The 10,596-nt window shown below is 46.1% G+C and overlaps 1 protein-coding gene across 5 annotated transcripts in view; it reads left to right on the top strand.

Annotated features, from left to right (window-relative positions):
* LOC138453031 (protein kinase C and casein kinase substrate in neurons protein 3-like) overlaps nt 1-4,472 on the top strand; it is a 170,928-nt gene extending 166,456 nt beyond the window's left edge. For 3 of the 5 annotated variants that reach the window (XM_069605493.1, XM_069605479.1, XM_069605458.1), the window contains one exon: nt 3,307-4,472. In XM_069605493.1, the coding sequence (XP_069461594.1) occupies nt 3,307-3,422 (116 nt within the window). In that variant the 3' untranslated portion in view covers nt 3,423-4,472. The remainder of the gene's footprint in view (nt 1-3,306) is intronic. The other 2 variants (XR_011260354.1, XM_069605468.1) reach the window with 2 other exon arrangements.
* Nucleotides 4,473-10,596: the final 6,124 nt, after the last annotated feature.

The following is a 10,596-nucleotide window of genomic DNA, read 5'->3' on the forward strand; positions in this document are numbered from 1 at the left end:
ATTACCGCCCCGCCAACCTTGGAATGGGGCGGTAATTCCGCCATCCACCAAGGCGCTGCCGGTCCGGGTACGGCGTCAACCAAGGCGTTAATAGCGCCATTGGCTAGCGCCGTACTCGGAATGAGGCCCATCGTTGGCTGTAAGACCTCATGCCATTTAGCACCTCTGAGGGCAACCGTGCATCTATTGCCAGAATAAAAAAACAGAACGGGTTCCCCTAGAACAGGACACTCTGAACTTGGTGGCATGTCAACACAACCATGGAATTAACCATTGAGTTCAATGTGACCCCCCCCTGAAGCGTTGCTATGCCTCGGATCGAAGCATGCCATGCTTTGTCAGTGATACTGCAAGTAAGGTCTTTCCTCTGTGGACTTCTTGTACTTTATAGTGGGTCCAGTAGCGGCAGCGCCCTTGAGACTACACCTGTATGGTATTGCTCCATATTCCATTAAAGGCTTCCGGGGCCCTTCTGGCATGCATAGTACTTTAATGTAAAAGGCGATTGTGCCAGCCCCTCAAAAAATCTATATAGGCCTCTGTTATGCCCAACCTACACTGGCATACAATGAACCCTAAAACAGCTGCTCTTTAAAAGGCCCACTGCTTTCTCTGTGCAGCATCCAAACCACCAGCACCCCTTCTTCACTACTGCTAAAGTGTGTCCTCCACCACATCATACAGAAATACCACACGGAGCAAGCAACCAGGCACGCCACTTACGCCTCCTATTCAGGAGTGGCTCGCCACAGTTCAATCTGTGGTGCGCGTTCGGATGTGATAGAGTCTCTGGCTAGAGCGGCTGTCCTCTGGTCCATAAGTATCTGCGCCCATTCTGGATTTTCCATTTCCAATTCCAAGTCCATTTTCAATCTCCTGTTCCATCCTATACCTCCTCCACATGCTACTCTTGCAAACATTCCACAACCAAATGCCACAGGCTCTTCATGCGGCCGGGTGGCTCAATGATCCTTTCAGTGGGCTGTTCCATGTGCCCCCCTGCGCCTCTGTCTTTATTTATCAAGAGAGTATCATGGTTGCAGTTATCTCCAAAGATCCTCTTTCCCTAGTGTCAACTATTTTCGTTGCTTCTTGACAGTTGTGTAAGACACCGCTGATCCCAGTTTAAAGATTTGACAATACATTAATAACCCTCTGTGCCACTGACCCCCATGTTGGTATTTCTGAGTTTTGCCAGTTTGGTGAACTAACTGCTCAAGTGCATTCTGATATCTTAGCATTCGCCTTCTGCCAAGCACTCATATAGCACTGTGGTGTCTACCATTTTACGGGTTGCCTTTTGCCGCAGTTATAACACAGTGGAATAAGTTGTGAGTATTTCATTTTTCATATTCACCACAGTGTGGTTCTTACCCTCATAACCCTTTAGTTTTGCCGGCTGAGTCACATGGAATGCAGGCGAGCATAGCCTGCATTTGGTCGCGGTAGTCCGACCATCGCTGTGCCCTGGGGATGCCCCACACCAAGCCTGGATGTTTTTCTTCACTCAATAAACCCCAATACTACATGAATACAATCTTGTGAAATACTTTTTTGGGAATGTAAGGGCAATAAATAGAAAAGACACTTCAGTGGTATGGGTTTCAGTTTAATCAAATGATAGATATCCTTCTAATGAGCAGTACAAAATGCAGATTCTCTTCTCAGCAGGATTACGCCCTAATTTGTCATCACCGATTTAGGAAAAGTGTATTCGATGGTGTGCCATCTCCAAGCACATTTTATGCGGTGCTGCTCTCGCTAGTTTTATTCCTGTGGTCAAATGATTCGATTTCTATGATTTGTCCAGGTCCCTAATTTAATGCTTAACCAATTAAAATGATTTACTCGACCTACAATAACTTTTATATAGCTGTATTTCTAAAGAAACCCATTTGATGCCACTTGTCTGCCTAAATGCTGTTGCCTTTGGCTTCTGGGCTAAAATGTAGAGCAGCAGGCAGAAAAAGCCCCCAAAATGTCCACAAAATTTGTGTTAGGAAATCAAAGCTTTCCAGAGCTAGGACAGAATAAAAAACATGACTTTAGAGATGGAATCTCTGACGTATTATTGAACATGCTAGTTCATCCTTGACCTGTCTCCAGAGAGCCTATGGCCAGATTAGGATTTTTACAAATCTAGTTGCTAATTTGTCTTCCATTTTGGTCTCAGACTTGAAAATCTAAGGAAGGATCATTCTATCTGCCTTCTTGCTCAAACATTGACTCTTATTGCATCACAAAAAAAGTAATTTACGTCTACTTCCCTATTGGGAAGGAAGGATAGCTCAGAGGTAATTAGTTTGTCTTGGAAGCAAAACAATGCAGCACAACACAGGTTCAAATCCCGATTCCGTGCTTAGAAACCACTCGTTGGTATTAAGCGCGTTATAAAAGAGCAATTATAAATTATACCTTCAATCCTATCAGCCTAGATTTTGAGGGTCCACATTCAAGAACATGATGGCTTACGTCGTTGCTGCTTCCCTGATACTGGTCAGTTTGATTGTTTAGGCATGTCATGTCTGATAATCATTCTGGGAAAACAACTTCACCTCCCGTCCTGTTGTTACCAATGTAACCCTATCATTCCTTATCAAATGCATTTTTCTTGTTCTTATGTTGTTTCACTATGTTTATCAGGTGCCTTCCACCCTCGTCCCTTTGCTTAAAGGTGGATTGGCCTTACTCAAAGAACAATGCACCATTGACTAATAAAAGCCCTCTCTTGGCCCCCTTATCGAACCACCCTAGTAAAGCACTTCTGGTTGGATCTTGATGCTGTCAAATTGCCCCAGTGCAACAGGTGATTTTGAGTGATCAATTCAGGTTGAGACCCTTAACCCATGACCCTTTTTTCTCTGGATTGTATGGCTGGATGATCAAAGGGAACTATGCAAATCGATAATAGATTGAAAAAATAATAACTTGCTTAAATGCAACACTTTGTTTCAGTTATTGATTTGCAAATAAAGGGGGGCAGAGAAGATATTTTGGGTATCATATCTGACCCTTACATATACACTTCTCTCACAGCCACCCACATCTTATTTTTCAAAGGGATTTTAGAGACTAGATCCAGTTGGTGAGAGGATGCAAGGCATGCATATCTATTAGAGATATCAGCCTCCCAAACCATGGTTGTAGATAAGTAAATTATTCTTCTGCTCACCTCACACACTGCTCATCCCTGAATGTTGCATGCCCGCTACTGCGCTGTTCGTCCACTACTCAGCACTGATGCCAGCACTTAGTCTGCTGGCTTACAATTCATCAATTCATTATTCTCATGTCTTTCTTTTTTAGGGGAGGAGCTGACCAAGATTGAGGATGAAGATGAGCAGGGCTGGTGTAAGGGTATCACTGCCCGGGGACAAGTGGGGCTCTATCCAGCCAACTACGTGGAAGTGCTGTCAGAGTAAAATGACGGGGCAGCATGGCGTGGGTCTCAAACCCACCAAATAAGGACAAAAGACATGAATTTGTAGCTGGACCTGCGTGTGGCTCACAGAACTTGGTTAAAATGAACATACAATCTACTCTGTAATGCCAAGTGTGCTATGGATGGACTCAAGAATGTCATGACCATGTGGATTCCTATCTCTGTCGCCTACCGCTGTGTGATCTTGAGCCGGTCATTTAGCGTTACATTGGGAATGACTGTAGTTACTCATATTGGCCTGCCAAATGCTGAACAAACCTCGTTATTTACGTACGACCCAGTCTCACTGCAGCCACCAGCCCGTTCGTTGAAATGCACTAATACACACAGTTTGTATTCCCATTTAACCAACCAGAGAGTGATGTGTCAAAATTCTGCTCCCTCTGCAGAGATCTGAGTGTAACTTGCAGTTCACAGGTTCAAATCCTGGCGGGGTCGATTTAGCCTGTCATGATTTTAAGGATCGATAAAAGGATGGCCATGGAGTTCAGCAATAGCATCGATTTTGTTTTTCAGCACAAAGCGGCAATCACATAGCCCGTGCTGGTTCAATCAACAGCCCAAAAGTTCCCTTTAAAGCTGCTAACTTGACCCCATTATCAGAGAAAGGAGGAACAAAATGACACTTGACCTATTGCAGCAAGAATCCTTTCACCAGCAACAGGAGTTGGGGAGGGGAGGGGCACAGAGGGTGCAGAGAAATCTACAGCCCCATTGTGATGTGACCCCTCGAGCTGCAGGTGCTTCTTCATGACAAAGCAAGCTTAACCGACCCAATTATACGCACAACCCAGAGGATGTGTTCCATCGTGGACCCCTTTGTGTCATGCTGTAAGATCCCTTAGCACACCCACTGTTTCCTCTTATTGGCCTGAGGGGGAGAAAATAGTCACTTTCTTCTGTCGCCCTTGGGTGGGTGGTGTCATCAGATCTCCCCTAAAACCCCACATGTCTCGCTTTGGTGGGGTGCCAACGTGTCATCATTTTCAGAGCAGACACAACTTTTAATATTAAAAATCTTTGTGCCTGAGGGAAGGTCTCTGTATGTTATTTCTGCCCCCGCCACCACAGTGGAAGAATGCACCTAATAGAGGGTGGGGGCAAGAGGGCAATTCATCGGGAGGGCCCTATACAAGTGCAAGATCAAATGAAAAGGCCATTTGAACAATGAGCAGGAAGTTGAACTTCATATCTATGGTCCTCTTTCAGACACCGGAAACCCCACATTACTGCTCTTTCATTATGAAATGAGGGAGCAGATAGCGGGAAAATAACACTAGAATGTGCCGAAACCTAAAAACGGTCTGCATTATTTCAGGATCACACCAGGTGCTACATGCTGAGAGTGAGTCTATGTGATTACAACGAATTCAAAAATAGTGAATGAAATAATACCGGGGAAAAAATATCTATTTTTTTTTTGTTGGGGGGTGGCCTGCCCCGCTAAATCTCCCATTTCTCCATGCGTTTAACCCCACCCCGAACCACCCCCCACACTTTATACCCCTTTACCCCCATATATTTATTTGTCGTTATTTTTTCAGTATCATTTCATTCAGTGTTTCTTTCGGTATAATCACTGGATACCCATGCTGAAAGCAGAAGGCGCCCAGAAGCCCCTGCTAGCAAACTCCAGCAGGGCAAGGTGAATAGTTCACTTAGGATTAGGCGCCTGACCAAGGTGGATTTGTGGTTTTTGCAGCTCCAACAAGCCACCAGACATCAAATGGAGTAGAACGATACAATCATCTACATTTGATAAAAAAGTAAACACCAGAAAAAACAAAATCTTCCACACACTACACAAAGAGAAAGAGGTCATTTAAAGGAAGGAACAAAGGAATCCACCCTCCCTCCCCCACCCCTTCTCACAGGTTTACACGTGCTTGCGGACAGCTAAGAGGTTTGTGTGTGTGCAAACATGACTAGAAGGCCAAGCATTGGAAGGTAGCAGGAACTCAGCTGTGAGTCAAAGCCTGGGAAGACCACGTGCTGCCCATTGCCCTGTAAGATGTTTGCTCCTGTGGCTGGGGTGCCCACTTTTTTGCACTATCCTACAACTGGTCGTCGGCCTTTGCCATGTAGGCGGCCATGTTGTCACCTTATTTTTGTCCTCTTCTTCTAATATCTAGTCTGAAGCCCACTTGCATGTAATAAAACAGAACGGAAAAGAAACGTCCGCTGTTTTGATCCAGACATGTCCATGTCCTATCTTCTGAGGGCATGCAGTTTTAATATTTCAGAAATTGCAAACAGCTATCAAAACATTTTATACACCTCTGCCAACCTTTTGGAAGAAACTGTGGACTTACTCCAGCCCTGGTAAGAACACACAAATAAAACAATTGCTAAATATGATCACTGATTCATGGAAAAAGTAGCTTCTGCAAAACTGAGAACATGCCACTTAGAACGTAAATTGCACAGAAACTATCCTGCTAAGGAATTACAAGATCTACAGACACGTCACCTTGTGTAGAAAACGAGGATTGAAACAGTCCAAAGTATTTGCATATCTGTTTAAAATCATTTGAGCCAGCATTGGGTATTAGTCTGGCCTCTTCAAAACTAAAATTCTCAATATTTATGAGGAAAGCCATAAGAACGCTAATGCAATATTACTGAAAATCATAGTTGAGAACTCAAATCTGCTTCAGGCAGGTATTGTAAAGGTCTTTACAATAATAGCAGCTAGTGAGAATTTGTGCTCCCAAGGACTACCAGCTCAACTCCTTGAAGCACCGCTGCAGCAGCCCCACTTCTCACAGGTGATTACTGATTTTCTCAGCGCCACATTTAACGAGAGCGCTCCTTTTGGAAGTTCCGTCAATTACGTGGATTGGACCCCTGAGGGTTGCACTTAGGTGCCATCATGTGCCCTCACCGTAATCGTCATCATTTGCACTTTGAAGGGGTGGAGAGGAAGAGAGGCGCCCGAAACGCAAGTTGTGTTCCTCTCCACCATACAAATGATTTAAAATGAGGTGTGACGTAAAAGCCTTAAGCAAGTCTCTTGCGCCTTGCATTAACGTCACGCTCCAATAATAATGAGCTCCATTGATTTTACTCATGAATTTTACGTCACCCACTTAGGAACATGAGCCCCAATGTAATTTCCCCACTGAACTAAAAAAAAGAAAAGGCAATCCTCGCGCCTCTCTTGAAGACAACTTCCTTGGATTCGGAAGATCATAATAACTAAAATCCTATTTCACACCTGCTCCAGTGAGCTAAGCTTATGGCGAAAGCCATAATGAGCCTGCTGCAACTTTTCTTTAAAGAAAATCACTTACTGCATGATTTTCGGGTAGGCTTTCGTCCTGGTAGGGGCACCAATGCTGTCATGGTAACCAGCATAGATGATCTGGGAATGTGCAGAGATGAAGCCGGTGTAAGTGTCTTGATGCTGTTAGATTTATCTGCAGCACTTGACACCGTAAGTCGCTGTATAATATTCACTAGGCTGCAAAGTCTGGGGATCCGTGGCCCAGTGTTAGAGCGGATAATGCTACGTTAAGCAACTCTGCTTTCTACTGGCCCAAATCGGTATGCAGTAATTAAATCGTGGCAAACATGTCGCCAGTGGAAAAAATTGCGGCCAAAATGCTGTGGTTTGAGCTGGTAAAGGTGTACCCCGTTATACCATTTAAGGGCAGCGGGGGTTGCGGGGTTGTCCCCTGCATCCTTTACATGGATTGCAGCGGCAAAACCACAGCCTTTTTGCTGCGATTTTAACACATGGAACCCCCAAATCACCACTGTGGTAGATTCAAAGCACCAAGTTCTGTCTGTAGAGTGTTGTACTGTACCCCCATCAGGGGTATGCAGACCTGGAGGGGGAAAGTAAATGAGCCAGGAGAAGATAGGATGGGAAAATGGGAAAGAGATGCTAAGAACACAAGAAGCTTAGGAGGAATTCAGTCATCGAAGATACTATGGGTGTGTGTCAGTCCTGTTAGGCTGACCTTAGTTCTGCTAAAGGAAAGAGAGGCAGCTATGTCCTAAAGTGTTGGGATAGTTGTATTGTATTCCTAAAACAGATTTGGATAATTTTAAGTTAGCACACAATGTAACATTGGATGCATGAGGGGGTCTGGAGTGTGCTCGGAAATACTGGAATTTCCTGTCTTATTTTCCTGGGGCTCTCTAATCTCTATACATTTTACCCAATGACTAGTTTAGAGTATTAATTCTGTGACTGCTAAGCCTGAGCTAAGAGTGAACTAGTAATAAATACTTTATTTCGGCTTGCACCACTTACAAAATAAACTCCATACAAACATACACAAATTAGACACATTAAAACACGTGATATTACAATTGATACCTTTGGGCTGAGCAAGTGGGCATGCCTAGGCAAAGAGTGAACACACCTGACACGTGTCATCTTTTGGATGCCAAACTGAGGTCCCGCCGCCCCCCTGCCCTGCCGAAAGCCTCTGGTCGCGGTGGCCAGTTCCGGCTCCGTAGTCCCCCGGAAAGGGATCTCAGTGTCCCCATGGTCCTCCCCCACTTGCGTAATTCCCCCCCCCTTCTCCGAAAGCAGGGTGGGTTGGAGGGGAAAAGACTCTGAGGTGGCTTTGAGAGCTCACAGGTGGCGGTGCAGGCACGGCAACGACAGTCAGGCAGGACAAGGCAGAGACTACACTCTCCTCATCCTCTGGGGGCTCTGTTTAAGCCCCCATAACTGGCGCCGCTGTGCCTGCCCCACCACTGCCAGAGCCTGCAAAAACCTACCCTGCCGGCCCCCAGCAGAGGAGCCGGCTAAAACTGGCATTCGCCTGCTTGCTCCCCCTTCCCACCCAACCCGGCAACCCCATAATGGCGGGGTTCCGCCTTCGTGGGCTGAGCAAGTGGGCATGCCTAGGCGAAGAGTGAACACACCTGACACGTATCATCTTGTGGATGCCAAACCGGCCACATTTTAATCTCACAGCAAACCACAAATGCACTTAAAAAATGTGATATTGCATATAATACATCATATCCATAACCAACATTTTTCTACTGCCAAGTGGTCCAGGAGAACCCATGGCTCCCCGCCCCGCCGGGGTGTTGCATGGTGGTGAGGCCATGTCTCCTCCCCACCCGCTAGTGGCGAGGAGACATAACATCAACTGTACACTACTCTACCCTTTTAACATAAGAGGTATGGTCCGATGTACCCTTTATAAGCGCGAGATCTCCATCTCCCTAATGCCTTGATTTGCCCTTCCCTAAAACCATGCCATGCCAGCAGTAGTTGCTGCTCGTATTTTGAAGGAATATGGAGCAAACCCCATCCCCTCCAGGCCTGCCTCCTTCAAGGATGTCCCGAAGATTTTCCTAAACTGATAACTGGAGATGCAGGCCCCGTCTATGTGCATAAACAGAGTGTTTGCCAGACCGCCCCTGAACCCCAGGTAGACCCGTAGCCTGCTTATCGGGCAAATATCGGACTGTCAGATCCGAGTTGCCCACGTAGTGTAGTGGACGAGTTCTTCCTCCTGATGTACTCCTCTGGTCCTGTAATCGGACAACAAGAGCAGTAAATCAGAGGAAAGAAAGGATACCAGATGAGACCCAGGTGTCGCAATAGTAGACAGATGCCGCAGAAGCAAAGTCCCGGAAGCAGGTGTCGCCGAGGTGAGAAGAGATGTGGAGTACAAGACACACAGTGAACCTACAAGCGAAGTGCGAGGTTAATCACAATGTGTATTGGCAAGGCAAGCACTCTTTCAGGTAATAAACCAAAAACACACAGGACTATGCAGTTGTCAATAGCAGTCAGACTTTGCGTGTAAAACGTGATCCTTGTTATACTGATTCTAAATATTCAATATCGGTCCCCTCCCCTTTCAAAAGTTCACAACCCACTAATAGAAACCCCTTACGGGCTTACCGTATGACTGATCTTCTTAAAGTCACTTGGGGATTCCAGGCAGAGAAGCAAGAAGATGGAGGTCCGGAATTCCACTGAAGGTAAACACACCCTATCCCGACGGCACGAGGACGCCTAAGTACACTGTGGCAGTCTCTAGTCTGTTTACTGAATGGAAAGAGTCAAAGTTCTAAAATCCCACAATCCAAGGTATCCCAATAGTTCTTAGCTTTCCACGTTTGCAGCAGTAAAGGAAGAAAACACAGTTCAGGAGCAGCAGTACACGTGAACAGCAGCACAATACCATGGGCGAGGATAGAGCAGGTCCGTTAGTAGTCCATGGTCAAAACACGAGTCAGGCAGAAACGTAGCAAAGGGCAATCCAAAAACATAATCCAGGTAACAGTCCAGGTCTAATGCACAAGAATATCCAAGAGACAAGGTGAGGGTCGAGGAAGAGGGATAAGGGGCACGGAGGGTCCAAGGGCAAAGAAAGTATCAAGGGCAAGGAAACAGGAAGAAACAAAAACAGAAGAGCAATTCTTCGTAGCGCCACCAATTTCGAATCAGAAGCACCAGCAACCAGTGGGAGGTGCTTAAGTACAGATCATGTGACAACGCTACGTGCTGCTCAGCGTCGGCGGTACATGGAGGAAGAAAGGACTATACGCCAGCGTTGCCATGCCAACTTCCAGGCACCCGGCTGCAGCATTCTTAAAGGGCTATAAACATATGGTCTGGGAGTGATCGTACGCCCAGATATGACACAGACCTAGGGTGCGTTGTCGGCGCTACCCTGCCCCCTTTTCCCCCCGGTCTGTTTTGATTTTCGTACCCAAATGTGTTCCAAGACCCCATTCTCGAAGGACAAATCATCCCTAGACAGACCGGAATAAAAAGAATCAGTCCCACCACTTCACAGATCCTAATGGCCCCAGAAAATGCTGTCACAAACAATGCCCTGAACAGTGCCATCTCCCAGTCATCTTTGCAAATCTTTCCCAAAACCGGCACCAATCCTGCTAGTTTATCCAGATGCAGAGTTCTCCTATTTTCCCTACCTGATGCCACCGCACTCTTCCAACCATAAAACGCCTTTTTTATGTCAAAATTGTCGGATGGCGGGGACCTTCCATGTAGGCCTGTAACAAAACCTATGGCTGCCATCTTAGCCTTGGCCACCCCCATAGACACCCCACCAGAGTGCAGGTGACCCAGGGAACTTCTAGCAGCATCCCTGTTGAAGATATCTCCCAGTCCTTGCCCAAAGCAGAATTCCCTGAACTCTCAGAAT

Source organism: Ambystoma mexicanum, chromosome 1p, assembly GCF_040938575.1.
Source record: "Ambystoma mexicanum isolate Mex_15411 chromosome 1p, UKY_AmexF1_1, whole genome shotgun sequence".
Lineage (NCBI taxonomy): Eukaryota > Metazoa > Chordata > Amphibia > Caudata > Ambystomatidae > Ambystoma > Ambystoma mexicanum.